The sequence below is a fragment of the Plecotus auritus genome (genome assembly GCF_963455305.1).
Source record: "Plecotus auritus genome assembly, chromosome: 8".
NCBI classification, from domain to species: Eukaryota; Metazoa; Chordata; class Mammalia; order Chiroptera; family Vespertilionidae; genus Plecotus; species Plecotus auritus.
The window spans coordinates 31979715-32005077 of record NC_137782.1 but is presented as its reverse complement, the minus strand read 5'-3'; the positions used below and the strand labels follow the sequence as shown (position 1 = coordinate 32005077).

General features: G+C 37.9%; 1 protein-coding gene and 1 pseudogene across 5 annotated transcripts in view; one reads left to right on the top strand and one right to left on the bottom strand.

The window, feature by feature from the left end:
- The window catches only part of PTPN2 (protein tyrosine phosphatase non-receptor type 2), a 90990-nt gene that overhangs the window by 6010 nt on the left and 59617 nt on the right, over nt 1-25363 (bottom strand). For 2 of the 4 annotated variants that reach the window (XR_013961463.1, XM_080684731.1), the window contains exons 4-9: nt 23607-23705; nt 17803-17940; nt 10140-10349; nt 8763-8915; nt 5007-5188; nt 2462-2563 (exon numbers count right to left, since the gene is read on the bottom strand). Coding sequence is in view for 3 of the 4 variants with exons in the window: in XM_080684731.1 (XP_080540857.1) it covers nt 2462-2563; nt 5007-5188; nt 8763-8915; nt 10140-10349; nt 17803-17940; nt 23607-23705 (884 nt within the window). In the remaining variant the exon portion in view is untranslated. Of the gene's footprint in view, nt 1-2255; nt 2564-5006; nt 5189-8762; nt 8916-10139; nt 10350-17802; nt 17941-23606; nt 23706-25363 lie in introns of those variants that run through there. The other 2 variants (XM_080684730.1, XM_080684732.1) reach the window with 2 other exon arrangements.
- On the top strand, nt 19471-20131 carry LOC308256431 (glutathione S-transferase Mu 1-like; annotated as a pseudogene). Its single transcript has one exon. The product of its transcript is annotated as a glutathione S-transferase Mu 1-like (transcript).

Genomic DNA, 25363 nt, shown 5'->3' with positions numbered 1-25363 from the left:
CTGACTTTAAAAATATCCTTTTTTCTTCCTTAATCTATTAAAAATATTACTACTTCACTAAAATCAAACTATACAACTGACTTTGAAAATCTGTTATAATTAGAAAATATTATGAAGACCTAAGAATACACAAATTATGCAAATACGTAAACCAGTCATGGATTAGTAACTTTTTCTTCTGGCTGTTACCTGAGAAGGCAGGAGCCATGTTTGTGTCCTTCGCTCTGATTAGCACCCCTCATTTAATAAAGGGTCAGGATGATGACCATGGGCACCACAGCATGTTACCATAGATTATCAATAATTAGCACATGGCACCTACCAAAATATTATTGTTGGTAAAAACTTAACACACTATCCTCAAGGACCTGCTTGGAGGAGGTAAGATGACTAACATTGCAGAAGTTCATCAACAAATGTTTACTACACTGACTATAATTTTAAAAATATGTTACAACGAACACCACCCAGAAGGACAGAAAGCAGACAAAAAGCAAAGCTGCAATACTGAATCCAATGAAGCTCATTCTCCTGCAGTGGGGTAGTGTGCATTATGATCAGCATTTGCTTTCCATAAGACGTCTTTACCTTTTTATTTAAAGCAAGACTACCTTCAAGTGGAAATTTAATATGGTTGTAGCCATATTTGAGTTGCAGAATAATATATTGTATTTTAGCAAAGCAAGGCAAGTTGGAAAGAAAGATTTTAAACAATAATGAACTAAAACATAAATGTCTTGGTGCCTGAACACAGCTTTAATGCAGACAGACATAAGAAAATGTCCCTCTTACCTCCTTTCCATTTAAAGGTTACAGGACACAGTAATACTGAATTAGGACACAGGCAGAAGTTTATTTAATATGTAGTACCACCTACATCCTGCTTTCATACTTGCAGCACAATTAACACATTCAAGAAGGCTACCAAATCAACTCAAAACATCTGTTTAAACCAATGGTTTTCAAACTGTTTTTTTTTTTTATTATAACTAATCCCTTAAAATAAAATTAAACTTCAGCAAAAATCTTATGTAGTATATAGAAGAGATAAAGGAGAGAGAGAGATGGTCCGGTTGAAAGTAAAGGTTGCTAGCTTAGAGTCTCTCCTACCACTCCTTTTGACCCCTTAGAAATCTAATGAGCACAGTTTGAAAACCAGTGAAATAAATGTATTTCATTATTTCAGCAAGTAAATGTATAACAACTATTTAAAGTTTAAGTTAAATATGTTGAACACTTAATGGAATGTAGGGACTGAAGAAAACTGCCATTCCAGCAGCAGTTAAATTCATTAAACAATATACTTTAAAAATACCCATTAAGAAGGTAAAGGGACAATGTAAAGTTTGTACATCATCATACTATTTATTTAAGTAGAAAGAACTTAAAAATATTTATTTCAAAATTTCAGTCCCGTATACTGAAATCATGGCAGTAAAATGGTGCTCCTTATTTTTATTTTCTAAATCATGATTTACCCCAATTATAAATTAGGGTAGTTACATTGAAATCTTCACAAAAAATAAAAAGTATAAGTAATGGGCTTTACAGAAACCAATTTCTTTACAAAGTCTTGATCAACAGTATTATTTGACTATTTAGTAAGGAGAATTTCCTTTCAAACATATTTTTAGGGAAAAATTTTGTTTCTTTAATTTTCTTTTTAAAATTGGAAAAACCGTAAAACATAAAAGAAATGCATATATATTGTAAAAAAAAAAAATGCTTACTTAAGAGTTCTAACTGCTCAAATTTCTCCTTATGAAAATATCCAGTACAATTGAACCAACATACAATTTTTATTATAACAAATTTTTCAAATTTAGCTTTCTAAAAAAGTACATTTAACTACAAAAGATTAAATACTTATAAAATATATTTACCTTGAAATGGTTAAGAATATAAATTATTGATGCTCATGTCAATAGTACATTATACATTACACACATTATTTAAAGGTCATTTCCTTTTCAGTAATAATGTAGATAAAACCATGATATTTATTGCTTGTATCAAGTGCAGGTTAAAATCCAGGTAACCTCAAAAACAAATCCTTGTGATAAAGGATATTTCTCAATCTGGTCAGGTGAAATATTACACTTAACATGTATGAATACAGTTGCAAAATGTACCAGTTTTTAACAGGCATTAGAGTATTTTAGATCACCGTTTACAATTTGGGAATAGTGCCCTGAGATGTTGGGCTGAGGACTGAATTTATTATTTATCTGGTTGATTTCTATTCTACTGCTCCATCTCTGGGGATATGAGAAGTTTGCTAACAGAAAAATCCTTGTGATTAATGCAACACTGTCAGCTATTAGTGCAGAAGCTTGCTGGGCACAATTGTATTATTTATAGGACACTCTGCTGAAAAAACAGTGCCCAGCCCACAAAAGCGCCAACCAAAATGACTGACACAAACCCCATCTTAGTGAGAATAGGTTGCCAATATAACCACCTTTTTCTTTTTCGTTCAGTCTCATTTAGCCTCTGTTTCATCTGCTGCACCTTCTGAGCCGTGTTAGCTTTTCTGTCTTCTCGAATTCGTTTCCGTAGAACACTATGAATAAATACAAACAAATTATAAGTGCTTGGCAGGACTTAATTACTCTCATACAGAGGACCTAAACTCAAATATCCACCCCCTCCCACACACACACACATTATTCAACTCAAACATTGAAATTTTTTTTTAAAAAGAAAGAGATTTGGCTCAAATAAACTCTTATAAAAATTCTCAAAAACTTAAACAACTAAAAGGGATAAAAAGCCTTAGTACTCTAAACAGTCCAAAGATGTGTTCTGATAATATATAAAATATTAACGAATACTTTTAGTAGGACCTGATAATAAGCATTGAGCTTTCTTTTTTTTTTTAATATATTTTATTGATATTTTACAGAGAGGAAGGGAGAGGGATAGAGAGCTAGAAACATCGATGAGAGAGAAACATCGATCAGCTGCCTCCTGCACACCTCCCACTGGGGATGTGCCCGCAACCAAGGTACATGCCCTTGACCGGAATCGAACCCAGGACCCTTCAGTCCGCAGGCCGACGCTCTATCCACTGAGCCAAACCGGTTTCAGCGCATTGAGCTTTCTTTCTTGAACTGGTGACTGTCGGTTTTCTTTCTTATTTTTTTTTCTTTATTGATTAAGGTATTACATATGTGTCCTTATCTCTCCATTGCTCCTCAAACCCTCCACTCATGCCCTCACCTCCCTGGTGTCTGTGTCCATTGGTTAGGCTTATACGCATTCATACAAGTCCTTTGGTTGATCTCTTTTCTTTCTTTCTTTGCTAACCAGCCAGAAGTGGAAGATAAGCGGGTTCCCTAGCATCTGATCCTCTTTTGTGTTTATATTTGATTTTTGACAAAGGCCCTTGATAAAAGCCATCAACTTAATATGTCCAAGAATAGCCTGTCATGGGAGTGCCTATTACTCTGTCCATACAGATCTCTAGCTTCCATTTGCTTATTTAATACAGTTCCAATGGAAGCTCTTTGATTTCCAAGACACATGACCCTAGGACTACATAAAGAACAACAAAAGGCAACATGGAAGTTACAATTGCCTATATTACCGCAAAAAACTAACCAGTTTTCCTGCCTCCAAATTAAACATCGCCACAGTAATTTTCCTAAAGCATGACTTTGATCATGTAGCTTGATGAAAAATCTTGAATGCCTTTTCAGTGTCTACTACAACATTAAGAGCCAACTTTTTCCTAGCCAAAATGTTTAACCTGAATCTAATAAAGAAAAACAATCAGAAGAATCCAGATTGAGGGGCATTCTAAAAGAAACTGGTCTAACCCTTGCGGGTTTGGCTTAGTGGATAGAGCATCGGCCTGTGGACTGAGGGGTCCCGAGTTCGATTCTGGTCAAGGGCACATGCCCAGGTTGTGGGCTCATTCCCCAGTTGGGTTCTGTGGGAGGCAGCCAATCGGTGGTTCTCTCTGATCATTGATGTTTCTCTCTCTCTCTCCCTCTCTGAAATCAATAAAAATATATTTTTTAAAAAAAAAACTGTTCTAGAAGCTGCAAAAAAGCAAGAAAAAAAGTGGCGAACAGTTCCAGATTAAAGGAGACTAAAAAATCACATTAACCGGCCAGGCCAGTGTGGCTCAGTGGAGGTCACCACTGGGAGGTCACCATTCCATTTCCTGTCAGGACACATGCCTAGTTTGCAGTCTTGATCTCCAGTAGGGGGTGTGCAAGAGGCAGCCAATCAATGATTCTCTCTCATCATTGATGTTTCTATCTCTCCCTTCTCCTTTCCTCTCTCTGAAATCAATAAAAAGATTTTTTTTAAAAAATCATGTTAACCAGATACAATGCATGATCCTCAATTAGAGCTTGAATTAAAAAAAAATGCTATACAGATTGGGACCATGAATATGCTCCAAAATTTAGATCATGGTGATGACTACACAACTGTAAATATGCTAAATCTATAGAAATGTACACTTTAAATGAATAAACTTAATGATGTAGATTATATCTAAAAGTTATAATGTGGATTTTTTGACAACTATATTAGATTTAAAAAAGTAATTATTACTATATTAGATTTTAAAAAAAACTTTATTCTTTTTCCAATAATAGAATTAAGCTTTAACATTCAATTGAATATTTTATAATTTTATAAAAGCCAGATTACCAATTACATTATAACTATAGTACAAACACTACATAATTGTACAAATGGCAGGTATTCATACCATTCATTTTCTCTACCATGCTATATTTTAGCATCCAATTATATATATTAACTTTTGCACTCAATTAGTATTTTGTTCAGCATTTCCAACAGGTGTCTGTCTATAAGTATTTGCTTATTAGAACGAAAAGTTCCTTGAGATCAGTGATGTAATCATATACTATCTAAATACCCTCAGGTAATAAATAAATTGTTGTATTAGTTCAATAAACAAAGGGCCTACATTAGTTCACATCTACTGACCTTTCTAAAATACAGTCTCATCTTTTTATTCTTACCTCTCACTGTTCTCCTCCACAGTATCTTGCATTTTAGAGGACAGTCCTGTATATCTGTCACCTGTCAGTTTTTCTTCTTCTAGCCCTATCCTGTTCCCATTGTATTTTTCATTCATTACTTTGGTTGGTGAATGATCAAAAACAGGACATAAATCTTCTTTAGAAAGTTCTTTCCACCGTTTCTAAATAAGAGAAAAAAACAAATGCAAACACTCAAATTTTGGTTTTTCTTAATATTAAAAGAAGTTATGAATTGGAATTCTATAGTCAATTTAAGAAAACCCTATAATGCTAATTGATAAAAAGAAAAGGACCTCATTAAAATATTACTCATGGTAAGAAGATTTTAGCCAATGCCAGATTCTGTAAGACTCGTAATCCACAGGTATGTAACTCTATAAGTGGTGACCAAGATGGCACTTGAATGTGATCTAGTATCTCCTTATTCCTTGCCACTGTCTAATCTAATAAAGAACTGATGGTGAGATCTCCAAGCAGGTCCCCATGATGCCAAAGGACTTTAATATGGTTGACCCTACCAGGCATTCTAGCAGCTCCAGGTAGCTATCCCACCACCAGGTTAGGGAAAACTCCTGTAGTATGCATAGACTTCAAAGTGGGCAGGATTTAGACCACAATGAAGAAAAATTACATTTTCTTCATCTATGAAACATCATCACCTACCCCCAGAGCCTGTTGTGATTAATAAGATGACAGGTGAAAGGGTCTAGCATCATATCTGGAAAGCATTAGTCTCCTTTGCCCTTACTGCCACCCTCCCTAGAAAGAGAGGACGAGGAAGAAGAGGTGCGGAGTATTTCTAGGCCTCTGGAAGATAAAGGCAGTGACAAAATACAGGCCAAAAAGGGAGAAGGTAAGTATAACCTCGACAAAGGGGATCACTGTCTCTGAAGTCTTTCAAGGGCTAATAAGACAACCATCCATCTCCTGCCAATAACAAGAGTAGTAGAGGAGGCAGAAGGGAGAGCAATGGCTTTGATTATTTGTAACTTCAACACTGGCACAAAATGACTTGGTATAGACGGGGTGGCCCTCTTTGAAGACCCTATCATGGAAAGATGGTGTCTCAAGTCTACTGAATAAGGAACTATATAGCTAATGTTGCAGGATTTTAATGATTTGAACAGAAATGTAACAACGCAACCTATACTTCTACAATGCAACCTATACTTTTATGGAACTTATGGAATGCGCACTCCCTGGAATTACTTTGATACAAAACAGCATTGTTAAAAACAATGCTTGTATATTTACATTTTTTAAAATCCTGGAAAATTCATTAATACACTGATAAACTATTTTCTAACTTGCCTCATTATCATACAACAGAGGAATTAAAAAGGGCATTTTACCACACTCCAACTTTCCTGTGTCTATTTTATTAAGCTGTTTATTAATGTATCTTTTTGTTTTATAGTAGAAGGTTCACAAAAGACTTGGAGAATGTAAAATTCTATAATTTGTTATATTTGGAAGACAGTGAGTAATACAGTTTGGTACAATGTGGAGAGAAGATGAGAACACATAGAGCTGAATCCTTTGATACGAGGCCAGAAAGGAAGCAGACCTTAAGGACAGAAGTCTCTGAAATTCATTTGAGAAACAATAGGGTGAAACTAAACTCTCCTGAGCAAGGACCTAAGAGGACGTAAGCCATATCCAGAAAGAATATTTTGCCAATAGTTGTGAAAATTACCATAATGGAACATTAGAGTAAGATGTTTTCCCTTTAGATGACTATATATCATTTTTTTCCCTTCCCTTATTTCAAATTTTTGTTATTAAGTCCAAATAGATTTTTTATATTGAAGAAGATGCAAGTTAGGAAACAAGATACTTACTAAGCACTTACTGTCCTAATACTTCAAATACACTACTTTTTAATCCTAACAGGAATCTTAGGAGGTAGGTACTACTACAGTTCTTAGTATAACATTTTTTAAAATATATTTTATTAATTTTTCACAGAGAGGAAGGGAGAGGGATAGAGAGTTAGAAACATCGATGAGAGAGAAACATCGACCAGCTGCCTCCTGCACACCTCCCACTGGGGATGTGCCCGCAACCAAGGTACATGCCCTTGACCGGAATCGAACCTGGGACCCTTGAGTCTGCAGGCCGACGCTCTATCCACTGAGCCAAACCGGTCAGGGCTTAGTATAACATTTTTATAGATGAGATGGGTTGAGAGAGTTTAAGGAACTTATCCAAGACTATGAGGCTAATAAACAGTAGCGTCAGAATCTTAAGCCAGGTACTCTGGATTAACTATCATATAAACCCTCATGATTATCTGTAAAAAGCACAGCAACTTCAAACACCAGATAGTTTAAGAAAGTACTAGGTAGCCCTAGCCGGTCTGGCTCAGTGGATAGAGCATCGGCTCTGGGACTGAAGGGTCCCAGGTTCGATTCCGGTCAAGGGCACATGCCAGGGTTTCGGGCTCAATCCCCAGGAGGGGGCATGCAGGAGGCAAATGATCAATGATTCTCTCTCATCATTGATGTTTTTATCTCTCTCTCTCTCTCACCCTCTTCCTCTCTGAAATCAATAAAAATATATTTTAAAAAAAAGTACCCAATAAAAAATATTAAATTGTCTCCAGAATTTACGTTGGTCAATATCTGAAGTTTCTATCCTCTACTAAGACCTAGTTATAGCAATTTGGCCTTAAAAACTCAACAATGTCAAAAAATGAGATAATGCCAAAAATCAAGTCTTATTGGTCCACATCCCCAGAATATGCATCAAATTCAGAATCTGTCAACAAGAAAAGCCCTAAGTGTGTGTGTGTGTGTGTATGTGTGTGTGTGTGTGTGTGTATGAGAGAGAGAGAGAGAGAGAGAGAGAGAGAGAGAGAGAGAGAGAGAATTAATGCTGATGATTAAAATAAAACACAATAATGTCATTTGGCCATGCCTCTGAGCAGCAAACTCACTCAATTAAACAGGCACTCCAAAATCAACTGCCTCAAACTCTCAAAAAAAATATTTTTTTCTAAAAGAATACTTTCATAAGAATAAACCCACCAACCTGAGAAAATATAACATTCTACTGCCATAAGTACTCAAGTTGCTCATTGTTATAAAATGTCTATTATATAAACTAAGTATTATATAATCTCAGATCAAGTTTTTAATGAGGAAAAGTATCTAAATTTTCTGGTTTATGTTTGCTGTTGTTTTTTGTGGGGGTTTTTTCTAGTTTATTTTAATGATTAAATGCTTAAACCCTCTTTACATGAAAATTTTATTTTCTTTAATGAAATATTGTTCCCAGTAGGGCTTTTGAGTAACAGGCAGGATTTCACATGAGGCTGAGGTAGGTATATTTGAGCAAGTGAGCTTAAATTTAATTTTAAGCCAAAACCGGTTTGGCTCAGTGGATAGAGCATCGGCCTGTAGACTCAAGGGTCCCAGGTTCGATTCCTGTCAAGGGCATGTACCTTGGTTGCGGGCACATCCCCAGTAGGGGGTGTGCAGGAGGCAGCTGATTGATGTTTCTCTCTCATCGATGTTTCTAACTCTCTATCCCTCTCCCTTCCTCTCTGTAAAAAATCAATAAAATATATATATTTTAAAAAATTTATAATTTTAAGATGGCCAGCTGGATTTGCCACATTAATGTAAATATGCCTTTTGGAAGGGAGACTATAAGTTGCTTAAATGGAGTGCAGTTATTTGATGCTAATCATATTTATTACACAAGTGCTATTTTTTCCCTGAAAAAGCTTACCTGTATATTTGAATCTCCCTTTATAAATTTTGCTCCTTCTATTATAGTCATATATGAAAATCTGAGTTGATCTGGCGTCTGAATAAGTCCCATTCGATATTTTCTCATATTCAGTAACAGTTGTTTAATGTTAATATCATCTCCTTTCTCCATCTGCAAAAAAAGGTAGAAAGTAAATTATTCAAGCCTTTTGTTGTTAAGAGTCCAGGAAAGGCCAAAACCGGTTTGGCTCAGTGGAAGAGCGTCAGCCTGCGGACTGAAAGGTCCCAGGTTCGATTCCGGTCAAGGGCATGCAACTTGGTTGCGGGCACATCCCCAGTAGGAGGTGTGCAAGAGGCAGCTGATCGATGTTTCTCTCTCATCGATGTTTCTGACTATATATCACTCTTCCTTCCTCTCTGTAAAAAATCAATAAAATATATTTAAAAAAAAAAAAAAAAAAAAAAAAGAGTCCAGGAAAGAGAAGCAATACAGGATAATTGCTAAGAGTTTTGGTATGTCCTATGTTCTTCCTAAAAAAAAAGGGTAAGTTATCACCAAAGTTGTAACTCTGTACAAAACCACCATCCCCAGACACCTGTCCTCCCCCCACCTCAACTGTTTAAGTAGTAGATGGAGGACTTTGGTCCTTTAGCTGATTCACAATTGATTCCAAACCAATCACGGTAACCTCATTCAACTTGGCCATTGTTTGGTCTAAGGAGGGATTTATGACCAGTTCTGGCTTAATGAGAGGTTCACTGAGATTATTAGTACTCTTTTTTTTAAAAGAAGATTGTGGGGGGAGGGGGAGGGAAAAAGAAGAAGATTGTGGCAGGAGTAAAGCTTTTTGCCCTCTGCCCTTCTGCCTTCATGTCTGTGCACAGCAGCCATCTGGAGATGGTGAAGAAGGAAAGGAAAACAGAAAGAGCCTAGATCCACAATGACACTGGTGAGCCACTGCACCAGCCTTGGACTATTGATATGATATTATAACTACCATACCCCCCCACCAAAGCTAAAATAGAAAAAAGTTGTTGAAATTATGTTTGGCAGGGAACAGGCACAAACACAATTCAGTTTTAATATTCACCATTAATAGAATAGACACTGGAGTTTTAAACATGTCAAAGTTCATTTTGATATACCAATCCAATTTTTGAATGAAATATACAATATATAGGCATCAATAGATGTATTAAGATGCAACTGTTCTTATACCTTGTAAGTGCAGCTGCAATAGTGTACATGAGATTTTTAGTTTTGTTTTTTTGTATAAAGGCAGAAGTTTAAATTTGAAAAACATAGTTCTAGGATACTGACATTAGAGCTTACTTCTGCTAATGAAAACAATACAAAAGTAAACATGCCTAAAATTAGATCATAAGAGGCACTTACCAGAACAAGACATGTATCTACTAGAGAAAAGGTGCCTGACCGCCCAATGCCTGCACTACAGTGAATCACTGCAGGCCCATGTTCAGGATTCAAGGAACCAGATTCTCTCACTTTACATAAAAAATTCAGAAATGAAGCTGGTGATTCAGGGACTCCAAAATCTGGCCAGGTAGTATAATGAAAGTGAGATATTGTTCTGGTTTCACCACTCTAAAAGGTAAAAATCAAGGGGAAAAGTTAGTTCTAATTTTTTTCTTTTAAAAAATTACTTCAGAAAGATTATGTATTTTGTGCAATGCTTTTAATCCTATGGACTTTCTGTACCTGATTTTTCCTTTGTGTTTTGATAATAATTTACACAAGTTTGGAAAGATTTTCTTTAGAATTTAGAATATTTTAATAATAGCTAACATTATTTTGCATAATGTATTCTAAGTGTTTTATGTATTGATCATACAACTATCCTTTTAAAAACCATTTATAGAAATGGGAGACAACAGAGCTAAAAGGTTAAGTGATTTATCCAACATCACACATTCAAGAAATTGGCAGAACCAGAATTTGAAGATGCAATCTGGTGCAGCATTTGGGTTCTTAACCACTAACTGTACCATATATGTTGCAAATTATTTTATTTAATTCATACATGATGATGAGTGGGTTCTTCCCCCCCCCCACTTTTAAAAATGTCTACCAGCATAATTTTACATTCTTTAATGGTTTCCCTTTTAAAAATTCCAATTTTTTTAAAGATATAATCTTTTCAATTCTATGAATTATCTTTTAGATTCTGCTACAAAGGCACAGAGGAACAACTTAAGAATTTTAAAAAATTAATTGAAATTGCTCTTTTAATTGCTGCTTTTCCCTATAGTAATAATTTCCAGTCCTAAAACTGTTTATATGCCTTTACTGATATGCTAAAATGGTTTACCAACATGCTAAACGTTTCCTGTCTCTTAATGCCTGCCTGGCATTCACTATCACTTCCTGGACATTGCTGATGATCTTAAATTTCTGACTAACTCATTATGAAAATGTTCCTTAGCTTTTGCCAATTGCCTTTTGCCCCAAGAAGCACTTATGTGCCTTATACTTTGCATTTCTGTAAACGAAACAATAATCCTCTAACATGTCTTTGCACAATTTTTTAGTTTTATTATGTTTTTGGAATGAGAAGCCATAGAAGCAACATAAAAAGTCAAGATATTTTTAATGGTTAACAGCTAAACATTATTATTATAGCATCCTCCTTTCAATATAAATTTTCAAAACTGAAGTCAGTTTTCATTTAAAAAAATAATAAAATTTCCCCTTTTTCAGTAGAAATTAAGAGTCCTAAGTCCCAGACTAAGTTATATCAGTCAGGTATAGAACTGATAAAACAGTGTAGAAATTTAAAAATATATTTTAAAAAGGTTCAGTATATAGTGTTAGTGACTAATTTTATATCCAGCTTTCATAATTCCAAATATATCATGATCCTGCACAGATTAATATACTAGGGTACTAGAAGATCTCCCTATCCTATATAATAAAGAGCTAATATGCAAATGGTCATCACACCCTCACACCTTAACCCCATAATGGCTCACACACTCAACACTGGGGAGAGAGGAATGGGGACCAGCCAGGCACAAATGCGCTTGTGAGAGAGGAATGGGGACCAGCCAGGCTGCGGCCCAGGAGAGGGACAAGCCACCCGCCACACGGTCCCAGGCACCAGCATCTGCACCTGCAGCCTGGGAGAGGGACAAGCCACATGCCCCACAGTCCCGGGCACCTGCGGCTGCGGCCCGGGCGAAGCCACCCTCCCACAGTCCCCTGTGGTTGTGGCTGGCCCGTGAGAAGCTGGCCCGGGTCCTGGGTGCTACAGCCAGCCAGAAGGAGGGAAGCCTGTGTCCTAGGTGCCTGCAACTGGCCGGAGGAGGGAAACCCTAGTCCTGGGTGCAGGGCGAGGCAGAGGCGGTTAGGGGTGATCAGGCCAGCAGGGGAGCAGTTAGGGGAGATCAGGCCAGTAGGGGAGCAGTTAGGGGCAATCAGTCAGGTGACCATTTATGAGCCAGCGGTCCCGGATTGCGAGAGGCAGTTGGACATCCCTCGAGGGGCCCTGGATTGGAGAGGGTGCAGGCCGGGCTGAGGGACACCCCCCCCCCCATGCATGAGTTTTGTGCACCAGGCCTCTAGTTAACTAATAAAAATGATCATTGTGGTTAATAGACTTCAAAACATTTCCAAAGTATGGGAAGTGAAGGAAGCCAGGCTGTAAAAGATACATACTGTATAATTCCACTTATATGACAGTCTGGAAAAGGCAAAATTATAGGAACAGAAGCAGCTGAGTGGATTCGAGGAGCTGGGAGTGGGGGTGGGGGGTAGGGCTGCCCATACACAGGCATGAGAAAATTTGGAGAGGGATGTTGATGGGGGGTGTTACACAACTAAATGCATTGTCAAAACTCAGAACTGTATACTAAAAAGATTGTATCTTACTGTATATGCAAGAGGGAATTAAATTTACTGTATTAAAGAAAGGTACTTAAAACATTCAAATTAAGAAGGTTTTTACGAAGTCATAGACAGGTAACAACCTGAAAACCACCTGCTGTGGTCATCAGCCACCATGCAGTGCTAACCACGCACAACAGAGCCAGACTTGGTCCATGTGAGCCTAAACCAGATACGGTATGAACCTGTTGGATACCCCAGGTCTTGGGGAGGTAGCCCCAGGACCCTGCTTGCATATAAGCTGTGCTCCTTAAGGTGTGGCCCAGTGTTCCTATGTGGTTATATGCTCAGTTATTGCATCAGCTCCTGGCTCAAAACCTATGGTTACCTCACAATCCTAAGTGACTGCTTGCTTTTTCTTTGCTTGTATGATTTTGGCTCAAGACTAGTGGTCCCTTGTGTGTGTTTTTTTCCAAATACAGGTCATGCTGTCTGAGATACTCAAAGCCAGTTCCCAGAAATGCTCGCAACTATTTGTATAATACAGTCTTCTCCACTAACAGATTTTTTAAAATCAGTCTTTTTCTTCTCTACTAGACTAGACTAAAAAACTTCTTTAATTTAATCCTACTGAAAAAAAAGATTAAAAAAACACAACTCATAAAACCATATAAGTCCCAAAAGACCACATAAAGCAATAAGAGACTTATGCTTTCTCTGTGGTATAAAAAAAAAATGTTTTATGCATAACTGGACCCCCTTTCCCTCTTTTTCATGTGGGGGGGAAAAGGCTTGCCAAAGGATAGAGCTAAAACAAAATGAATCTTTATTACAAACAAGCTCTACATTTTACCTTTAGAATATCTGACAAACTCCTTATTTCAAAACTGTGGAAGCACTCTTTCCTTCTCCTAAGTCACCGTGTCACATCAGTTTTTCTTCAGTGATGCCCAGTCCGTCCTCCGACCCCTTTCCCACTTTTGTACCTCACACCCACATACAACTGGTTTGCATCCACAACTGCATAGCTATCCCCATCTCTAGCTGCTCAGTACATGCCTGCTAAATTTTCTCTGTAAAATGTTGCATTATGTGTACTAACTCTACATAAAAATGTCAGTGGGTCACTATTTTTTTTTTTAAGGAAAAAAAATCTCATTTACATTTTTTGAAGGAGAATTTTAAAGTCTTTGAATAAGGATCTCCAACTCATTATATGGGGGAGGGAAGGCGCAAAAGTAGGTTTACTATTATATGAAAATTACAATAAGTAATAAATAACATTAAAAGTAAACTCTGTATTTCGCATAGTCACAACTGTAAACCTACATCTGCCCCACCCTGTATATGGAGACCAGAAAGACAATCTAGAGTTGAGTAGGTTTGAGACAATGGGGAGCTGACAGGCTTAAGGCAATGATAATGTAAGTGCATGCCATCTAAAGTCATTCAAGTTAGTTATTATTTTTATCATCAATATACATAAAATTATATATTTTCTAATTAGTATAAAAAATCTATACAGCTCTATGGTTCCAAGTCTAATTATTTTTACACTTTAAGCATATATAGGAGGTACCAAGATTATGATTCCAAAAGGCTTTCATAAGCACTGTAAATGGAGTTAACAATTGTACTTACCTTAGAAGGCTATTGTGAGGAATAACTGAAACGACGAATGCAAAGTGCCTAACATATGCTTGCACATGATGAATGTTTAACATAAACTTTCTGAAACTATTATACTAACTGCCTTTATTGTAGCCCCTAATAAGCTCCAATCAATTGTAAACTCTCCACATTTTCAATCTCGTCACTTAATATTTCCTCTGCACTTGAAGAATATTGAAGTTTGTTAACCCTATCTCTTAAATACTGATTTATCAAATCTGTACTCTCAATGTCACTGCCTTACTTTAGTCTCTCATTATTTTTGCCAGGAGACTTATACTGTCCATGTTAAATATTTAGTTACTTTGATTTAGTTTGAAAGATTAATAGAACTCACCAGATCCAAAGGGGAGGAGAGTGACATGAATAGTTAGGGTATGGGGTTTTCATTCTAAGAAAAGAAAAAAGCAATACTCAGGGGCATGGGCCCCCAAGGAAAAGCCTAGGTGGAAGTGTAAGTCTTTTAGCAAGAACAAATCCTGAGTGCCTGAGGAGATTAGACAAGGAGGCAAGGACCAGACTGGGCCGGGTCATAGACTTCTGCATTGCCCATGGAAGGATTTTAGAGCATGGTGGAAGGATCATGCCTGTATTTGAGAATGACCACTCAGGTGCAGTATGGTGAAAAATGTACTCAGTGCAATGGCAAAGGGAAGTTCAAAGGTAACAGGTAAGGACCGTGCCCATGAGGAGTTGAAAACCTTGTTATATGGAGTCAAAATACATAATACACATACAGAAACAGTGAACAAGCCAGTACAACGGTAAAACTTAAATTATGGAGAGAAGCTTGTAGCTGTTAGAAATAAATACATCGCAGATATGAGACCTAAGTAAGAAAATGGACACAAGTGATAGCCCTTGAAGGCTACATATAGAGAAGAGAGGAGAACATTCCAGGTGGGATAAACTTTTATGCTATTTTAACTCAAATCCCAGCTAAACTTCATAATACTTACACACTCATCTATTTTGGGCAAATCTACAGGAACAGAGAAATAGAAGGCCAGCTGTTAGCATTACAATAGTATTCCTGGAACTTGATAAACATAAAACTGGCCAACAATATTATGGAAAATAGTGAAAGGCAACTAAAAAAAAAACACCTAAGAAAAAAAGTAAGTACTCTTGATGACCTTGTATTTTAAAAGCCCCTCAAACATATCTTCACAGCTTAAGCCACAGGGCCACTTTAAAAGCAGAGATTGAATCTCTTCATTCGGAGCCAAAGTTCAGACTCTTAGCTATCAAGAAAGATTTGCAGAGGGAAACGGGGGTGGGGGGGGGCGGGGCGGGGGAGGACAGGGGCGAGCTAGAGGGGGAAAAGGGGACATACGTAATACTTTCAACAATAAAGCTTAAAAAAAAAAAAAGATGTGCAGGTGAGGTTGGCTATCCTCCCCTATTTCATCACCTCTCCTTTCCTCATTATTTCTTCTTCAACCGGTTCTTTTCAATTGCCCTTACTCCACAGTCCTTTTCAATTCATTAGTATTACAAAGGAAAAAGATATAGGCAACTACAGCTAATAACTATGGATCCTGCACTGAGTCTTCGACATTGTTATGGTATTAATTCACTTGATACTTAACGACCCCATGAGACAGGTACATCGTTACCCTCACTTTGCAGATGAGAAAACTGAGGCACAGAAGTTAAGTAATGAGACCAATCACACAATCAAGAGCGGTGAGCTGGGCCTTAAACTCAAGCAATCTGGTTCCAGAGTCTAAATATCTAATCAAATCCAATTCTACCTTTCATACTGCAATGCTACTTTATTCTTCTAACATTCCTAGTTCTTACTAAAGATCGTAAAATAGAATATAAACAAATTGTTGCTATTTAATTATGGTAGACTGAACCCAGGCCAGTAAGAAATCATGCAGTTGCTAGCAACTAAAACAGAGTGGCTCGTCAGCTCACATGGGAACCTCAACTTTAGAAAGATGCTTTAGAACAAGAACTTTGTTTTTCTACAATTAGCATCTTTTGAAAAGACTTAACCCCATGTCATTAGAATATAGGAGATCTGAATTTGAGTTCTGGTCTGTCACTTATTAGCTGAGTAGTCTATCTATAGGAGTGGGGGTGGGGGTGGGGGTAATCCTATAACCTAATAGATTTTAGTGTTTGGTGGTTTTTAAAGAAAATATGAAATAAAGGGATAGTAAGAATATTTAGTCTATCCACATTCTAGGAACACTGTGGGTCAAATGATATGTGAAAGTGCTTTGTGAACTGATAAACAAAATACAAAAGTCACTATTTTATTATTTGAGATAAAATCAATTTTCAATTAGGTTTCAGAAACAGGGAAAAACATCTATGCCCTTCTTCATTTTAATGCCATAGAGATGAGGTATCTGCGATAAATACCAAAAGAAGATGATTCAGAGAACCATGAGAAGTTTATGGAAATGTAATTCTGTTTCTGGGAATAGCATTGTACAATCCAGTATCAAATAGCTGTTGATGGATCTCAATGCAGTTTAAGACATATGTAAATGGGACAGTTGGTGCAGAATAAATACAGTAAGGGAAATTTAAAAATGTATTAAGTCTAAGCCTTATAATTCCCAACCCTGAGCCTTCTTAGAGGACCTAAAGAGGTCACATAATAAGCTTAGTTATGGATGTCATGGAAAGTACATAGTATGACCTGTGCTTAGAGTATAAAATAAAAACAGAGGTATTCAAGAGATCAACAATAGAAGTATTTCTAGGTATCTAGAAAGTACTTTTCTGTATATCCCTTTGTTCTCTGTAAAGCTTTTTTTGTTAATAATCATGTTAATCAATCAATCTACTTAATGGTTAACTAAAACAGTATCTCACATTATAGACTAGATACATTCTGTTTTGTTTTGTTTTCTTTTGTTTGGACTAGATACATTCTTATGTATTTATGGCAGGCAAACATTTTCCTATTTTTCTTAGTTTCTAATTGCATTTCAGAATCACTCTCATTTCATATTTTCTAATTATTCTAATTACAATACAAAGAAGGTAAAAGAGGCAAGTGGGAAAAGGGAAGAAAGCTTGATCCCCAGCTTGACAATAGCAGGCTCACAATCCACCATTTACGTGTATCTCAACCAAGTACCAGAGAACAATTCTTATGTTTCTTGGAAAAATCCGAGTATATACTCTTAAGACCACATGTTCAATTTATTTCACCATTTCTCCCAATTCAATAACGCCAAATTTCTGTGTGGTGAATCACTTAAATTAACAACCTTCCAGTAAGTGATTTTTTTAAATAGCTTGCTACTCTGAACAGTGGTAAGTACCAGGAGCTGTCGTTTATTGGGTTCCTATTCTGTCAGGTGCTTTGCATACACATCTTCATTTGATCCCAACAGTCCAGAAAAGGAAGTATTATGATAAAAATGTATGTGCTGCTCCAAAGTTCAAATCTGATAACAAAGAACACCTGAAACTAATGTAATATTGTGTCAATTATAATTTTTAAAAAATCTAATAAAGAATAATTCTTTAAATCTTCATATAAAATCCAATCTTTGGGGCATGAAAGTCTTACATTGATATTTTCTAACTGCAGTAGATGTACTGTATAATATGACTTCACATCTTCTGACAAGAACTTCACACTGAATCCTGTTTCTTTAAACAGCATCTCCCGGTCGTCTTTTGTTGGCCAGTACTGTGCACATTTAACCTAAATTTAAGAATATGTATATATATATTTAGAATATAGACATTATAAAACCATAAAAAGTTGGGGAGAAAAACAACCACATACATAGATACTATTTTTTGCAACAACCCAAATCTAGAACAGTCACATTATATTTGATGTTTATTTTAATCGGATGGGCATTTTATAAGGGCAGGTTTGTAAAATGTTCCTATAACTTATACATGAAAGCCATAAACAGGTATCATACTCATAAAATAAAAATGAACCTGTCATTTCAAAAGCATGATAACGTAGAGTTTAACATCATACTGGCAATTCCCTTTATGTTTCCAAAAGTACCAAACACTTACAAGAATCTTATATTCAAACAATATTGAAAAGGCTCTCCTTTATAAGTAGTTTCCATAAATATCTATGAATTTACTACTAAGTGCTACATATCTAGAAATAACACTGCATATTTCCTTACTAAAATTAAGTCAGGCAAGAGTATCAGAAGGTAACCCACCTTTACCTAGAGTTATTACCTTTTGGCAGAACTAATATGGAATTCAGTTTGTGACAATAAAAGCATCTTCCCAAAAGCCAAATGATGAAGCCAGTAGGCTGAGGCAAGGTTAGTCATTTCATTAATAGACCACATCATTATAGAAAAGAAGCCTAATTAAACTAAAAGGAACAGAGACATGAATAAACAAAACAGATCATTTCTTAAGAGGAAAAGAAGAAAATAAAATTAAAAAAGAAATGAAGTGACAAAAAGAATTAGAGAGACATTGTGATAAATATAAAAATGGGCAAAGAAAATCTAACACATATATAATAGGAGGACCTAAAGAACACCAAAGCAAGCAAGAGAACAATAAATAAGTGTGATTCAATAAATTTTTCTTTAAAAAGAGAAAAATATATATATTTTTTAATATATTTTATTGATATTTCACAGAGAGGAAGGGAGAGGGATAGAGAGCTAGAAACATCGATGAGAGAGAAACATCGATCAGCTGCCTCCTGCACACCTCCCACTGGGGATGTGCCCGCAACCAAGGTACATGCCCTTGACCGGAATCGAACCCGGGACCTTTCAGTCCGCAGGCCGACGCTCTATCCACTGAGCCAAACCGGATTCAGCGAGAAAAAAAATTTCAACTCACATATTCAAAGAGTACACTATACACCTGGAGAAACTAACCCAGAATGGCCAACATAGACATATTTTGGTACAATTAATAGAATGTGGAGAGAAAAATCCCTTGGGTAACCTAGGTTTAAAAAAAGTGACTTATAAAGGAAAAACAGTAAGATTTCCATTTGACATTGAAAGTAATTTGAATGCCAGAAAGAAATGAATATATTTAAGTTGCTCAAAGAAAAGCTAACGTAAAAAGGAGTTCATGTCTTGCCAAACTGACTTTTAAGCATTAAGACAGCATATAAACTGTTATCAACATGTAAGAAATCAGGGACTAGGCCCCTCCTCTCGGACTGAGCTTAATACCGGAGTGCCGCTCCCCAAAGCCCCTCCGCTTAGAGTGGAAAACCTGCACCATGGCCATGACCCTGGGTTATTACTGGGACATCTGAGGGCTGGCTCACGCCATCCGCCTGCTCCTGGAGTACACAGACTCCACCTACGAGAAGAAGAAGTACACGATGGGGGACGCTCCCGACTATGACAGAAGCCAGTGGCTGAGTGAAAAATTCAAGCTGGGCCTGGACTTCCCCAATCTGCCCTACTTGATTGACGGAACTCACAGGCTCACCCAGAGCAACGCCATCCTTCGCTACCTTGCATGCAAGCACAACCTCTGTGGGGAGAGGGAAGAGGAGAAGATCCGCGTGGACATGTTGGAGAATGAGGTGATGGACCTCCGGATGTACAACATCAGGACCTGCTATAGCCCTGACTTTGAGAAACAGAAGCCCGAGTTTTTGAAGGTGCTCCCTGAAAAGATGAAGCTCTCCTCACAGTTCCTGGGGAAGAAGTCTTGGTTTGCAGGGGACAAGCTCACCTATGTGGACTTCCTGGCCTACGACCTGCTGGACGTGCTGCGCAATGTTTGAGCCCAAGTGCCTAGATGCGTTCCCGAACCTGAAAGACTTCTTGGGCCGCTTTGAGGGCCTGAAGAAGATCGCTGCCTACATGAAAACCTTCCGCTTCCTCCCCACACCCGTGTACTCCAAGGCTGCCATGTGGGGCAACAAGTAGTGACTGTAGGTGCAGGACACGGGAGCGAGGAGCACCGAGGCCTGGAGAGCAGCTGGGCATTCTGCATTCTTTCTGCTCTTCCCCCCCACCCCCAACCCCACATGCCCATTGACCCTTGTCTGCTCCCAACCGTGTGGTCCCACCCTGCCTGCCTGAGCCCCAGCAAAGCCTGGTCACACCTGCTTGTCTTGTCATTCCCTCCTGGCCACTGGACTCAGGACTGACTGTGCTGATGTTTGGGGGTGTCCATTTCCCCTTTGTTGTCCGCAATGGCTGTGTTGTAGGGATGTATGTGTGGGGTGATGGCAGGTAGGGTTGTAAGGTTTCTTGTTCATTTCTGTCTTCATGGTTCATGTGCCTCAGCCTGGGATCTCTAAGAAGAGGGGACCCTGGGCCTGGGGCCTCCTTCATTTCTGCATTTGTGGAATGCCTCCTGTAAGCCTGCAGGACTCTGTGTCACGGTTCAGGGGCCCTTGGGTGAGGAAGGGGGTTGAACCGTCCGCTGCTGGTGTGGGATCCTAGTGGCCTACCTTCTGCCACCTTTCCCAGAAGTGTTCCTTGCCCTGTACCCTTCCTCTGTGCTCTTACAACACATCTCAAGAAAATGCCCCCCCCCCAAAAAAAAACAACAAAGAAATCAGGGACTATAATATAACTAGAGGCCCGGTGCACAAAATTTGTGCATGCAGGGAACGGCCTGCGCTCTCTCCAGTCCAGAACCACTTGCTCCTAACTGCTCCCCTGCCGGCCTGCTTGCCCTAACTGCCTAACTGCTCTCCCCTGCCGTCCTGATCCCACTAACTGCCTATCTGCTCTCCCATCCTGGCCTGATCGCCCTAACTGCCTATCTGTGCTCCCCTCCTGGCCTGATCCCCCTAATTGCCCATCTGCTCTCCCCTCCTGACCTGATCACCCTAACTACCTATCTGCTCTCCCTTCCCCTCCACGTCCTTCGGACCCCTGGTGCAGGCATGCTGAGAGCTCTCCGTCACGCCCCCACACCCATCCTGATTGGTGGTTACATGACAGCATCCTGGACAATTTGCATATTCCTCTATTATTAGTATAGAAGATGCCAGTGAGTCCTTCCTTAGGATCCACCAGAAAATGACTATAGACAGAACTGGAAAGTCATCAACAAAAACTGGTGATGAATATTAAATACACATTTACATGTACAACTAAGATTTCTAAAGGGATGTAAGAGAAACTCTAGTATGCTATATACTCTGACAATGTAGGTAACACATTAATAAAAAAGCAGAAAGAATGGAAAAAAACAAAAACTTTTAAACATTTTTCAGTATTTATTTTGGTGATAAGAGTTGATACTGTTTTTAGGACTAATCTTTCTGTGAAATTTGGGACAAAGTAAATTAGTCGTTATAAGATATTCTACATCCCTAGTGTCTTTTGAGAACCAGAATTGAAGGTAACAAATATAAAGTAGAACGAATTAAACCAACCCCTATAGTCCTAAATTTAATTTGGAAATATCAGTATGAACACCCTGAGGTATTATTATCTTAACATACAAATGTATTTTTTTCTCTAGCTCTGTTCACTGAAAAGCTTTAAAAACAATGACCAACCCAGTAGCAAGACTCTTTAAAGACATGCCTGAGCCTGGCTGATATGGCTCAGTGATTGAACGTTGACCCAGGAACCAAAAGGTCAGTGGGTTGATTCCCGATCAGGGCACATGGCAGGGTTGTGGGCTCAATCCCCAGTAGGGGGTGTACAGGAGGCAGTCAATGGATGATGTTTCTCTCATCGATGTTTCCATCTCTCGATCCCTCTCTCTCTAAAAATCAATAAAAACAGCCCTAGCCGGTTTGGCTCAGTGGAAAGAGCATTCACCTGCGAACTGAAAGGTCCCAGGTTCGATTCCAGTCAAGGGCACATGCCCAGTTGCGGGCTTGATCTCCAGTGGCGGACTTGCAGGAGGCAGCCAATCCATGAGTCTCTCTCATCATGGATGTTTTTATCGCTCTCTCCCTTTCCCTTCCTCTCTGAAATCAATAAAAATATATTTTGAAAAAAATAAAAAAAAACATATTAAATTTAAAAAAAGAAATGCCTGATTTTATGAAGAAGAGTTTTAAGATTAACCTTCAATATGTAGTTATTCCAGATAGCAAGAAGGCTATTAAGGACTCTTAGTTTGTTTAAAAGGACGCAGGGCCCAACTTGAAGAGGTAGCAGGAATCTCTTCAAGTAAAATGAATCAAAAATTTTTTAATCCATGAGTTCTTAATAATGATATGCCCCTCCCTCAGACTAAAAAAACCCTAATTGGTCACCTGTTGAGGACACTAGGGAATCAACTCTGTTTTAAAAACTGCTTTCTCTATATAAAAGTGGTCAAGTAACTAGAATGAAAAAAATTTTAATATAAGTATTTCAACATAAACTCAAAAAGGAATGATAAAATTGTAATATCATTATTTAATAACCTCCTAAACGAAGGAACTAAGGACTGAACAACAATGGCTGCTAACATCATAAAAGAAAGATAATCAGACATTATCGGCCTCTTGATAAATAACACACCACCACCTATGAAGTAATCATCCCCGAAATAATTAAACCTGAATCCTCTTAAGTGTCTGGATCCAACCACCATAAATATGATCTCCAATTTTTGGTGGCAATCTTATCTTATTAATACAGTAATAATACACCAAAGTGAAGGCTAAAACTAATAAATCATCTAGTTTGCAATGCTGCTCAAACTGACAATGCCATCATCACTTAATTTTTAAATTATATTGGAAACCATGAAAAATCACTGTAACATTAGACATTCTGGTATGTCAATGCCACTTCGGATTAGAGATAAATTAGAAAAATTTTCACCACCACAGGAAACCAGCAACTATAAATTTAGATAACAGTAAGAATCAGGAATCTGAAGTAGAATAGTCCAAGATCTTAAGGCTGAAAGAGACCTTAATGATAATACTTTCCAATGTGCTGGGTTGACAGAAAATCAACCTAAAGCTGCAGTTAAAAGACTTAACCTACATTATACCAGTAATTAGCACTGTGTTTAGATTGTAATTCAAATTTCAAAAATTTCCCACTTACTATCTCATGACTGAACAGCCAATAATAATCTATAAGGATTTTAAAAATATCATCACTTTAATCTTTTATAAAACTTCCAAGATTTTTTATGATAATAAGTTGTAAAGATTCTAATAATGCTTAGGTGTTCAAAAGTTTTATGTGTATGTATTTGTTCCATTATATTTATATCTTCGAGGGTAGTAGTCTGCAATTGTTAATAAATATTTAAGTTAAGAAAGGAAAAGCACACATTAGTTCTTTGGATAAGAAACACCCTGACTACTAGCCTTTAGCAATTAAAGACACAAAGTTATAAATGAATATCACAAAAGAAATATGAAAACATTTATAAGTTAACCATCACAAGCAGGACACTAAGCTGTAAATATTAAGTATTACTCACCGACTCTTTCTCTACAACTCGGTTTAGCATCACAATTGCTTTCGTCTTTTGCTGCCAAACCATGAGCCAGAAATGACAAGCTGTATTAGGAAGTGGACCCTGTAAGAACAGGGAAGAAAAAGTAGATTAAGAGAAAGGTGATGGAGTGAGGCTCAAGGAAAACTCCTTATAGTATGCTTCTGGTTGAGAACAATGATTGGATCATAATTGGTAAATTACAACTTTAAATCCACTTGAATTTAAAAATATATCTGGGTCTGGGTCTGGCCAGAGTGGTTCAATGGTCAGAGTGTCATCCGGAGCACTAACAGGTTCAGTTCCTAGTCAACTGCACATACCTGGGTTGTAGGCTCAATCCCTAGCCCTGGTCAGTCTGGGCATATGTGGGAGGCAACCAATCGATGTGTCTCTCTCACATCATGTTTCTCTCAAATCATATCTATCTATCTATCTATCTATCTATCTATCTATCTATCTATCTATCTATCTCTATCTCTCCTTCCCTCTCTTTTCCTTCCTCCCTTCCACTCTCCCCCCAAAAAATATCAAAGGAGCCCTAGCCGCTGGTTTGACTCAATGGATAGAGTGTTGGCCTGCGGACTGAAGGGTCCCAGGTTCGATTCCGGTCAAGGGCGCATGCCCAGGTTGCGGGCTCAATCCTCAGTGGGGGGCGTGCAGGAGGCAGCCAATCAATGATTCTCTCTCATCACTGATGTTTCTATCTCTCTCTCCCTCTCCCTTCCTCTCTGAAATCAATAAAAACATTTTTTGGAAGAGGGAGTTTGTGCCACTACTGACCAACCAACCCAAGTTAATTACAAAACGAATTCCAGAAGAAGTAGAAATTTCAAAGTACCTAAACCACTATAATTGTTCATCTACAAAACTATAGCTTGTGTGACCTCAACAGTAGAATTTAAAGGGGCAACATACTACAATAATGCCATGAGGAAAAAAAGCAAATCATATTACGTACTTCCAATTATCTTCACATTGTGTAGCATAGGGCAGAAAAAAGGACAAATAAGAGATGAAAGATCATGCCCAAATTATGACTAATTTTAAATAAGTGAAGGTAAAACAAAAAAAAAAAAAGAGGTTTCAATGTACCTAACATAACTCAGCATACATTCACCTCAGAGGACAGGTGGTAGAGTGGTGAGTGAGGGGCAGAGTGAGGACACTGGGCCAGGTTAGCATGGAGCTTCAGCTCCACAAGGAAAACAAGGTTATTCAACTAGTACCAGACTGAAAGCATCTGTAGGGCAGTTATATTCCCTGGTATGTAGCAGATGCTCTTTTTTTTTTTTTTTTTAATATATTTCATTGATATTCCACAGAGAGGAAGAGAGAGGGATAGAGAGCTAGAAACATCGATGAGAGAGAAACATCGATCAGCTGCCTCCTGCACACCTCCCCCTGGAGATGTGCCTGCAACCAAGGTACATGCCCTTGACCGGAATCGAACCCGGGACCCTTGAGTCCGCAGGCCGACGCTCTTTCCACTGAGCCAAACCGGTTTCGGCTGTAGCAGATGCTCTTAACTATTATTTGAATTCATAAACTCTAAGCTTCTAAGTTATTAAAATACTAGAATTCTAATGAGAATCCCAAGAAATGCACCCTAATCTTTGAGAATACTATTCTCACTCAACATGTTATCTACTGCTTGATCCAATTCTTAAAAACAAACAAACAAACAAAAAAAAAAACCGAACATTGAAATGGTAAAAAGAGCAATGGGTAAATCCCCAGAA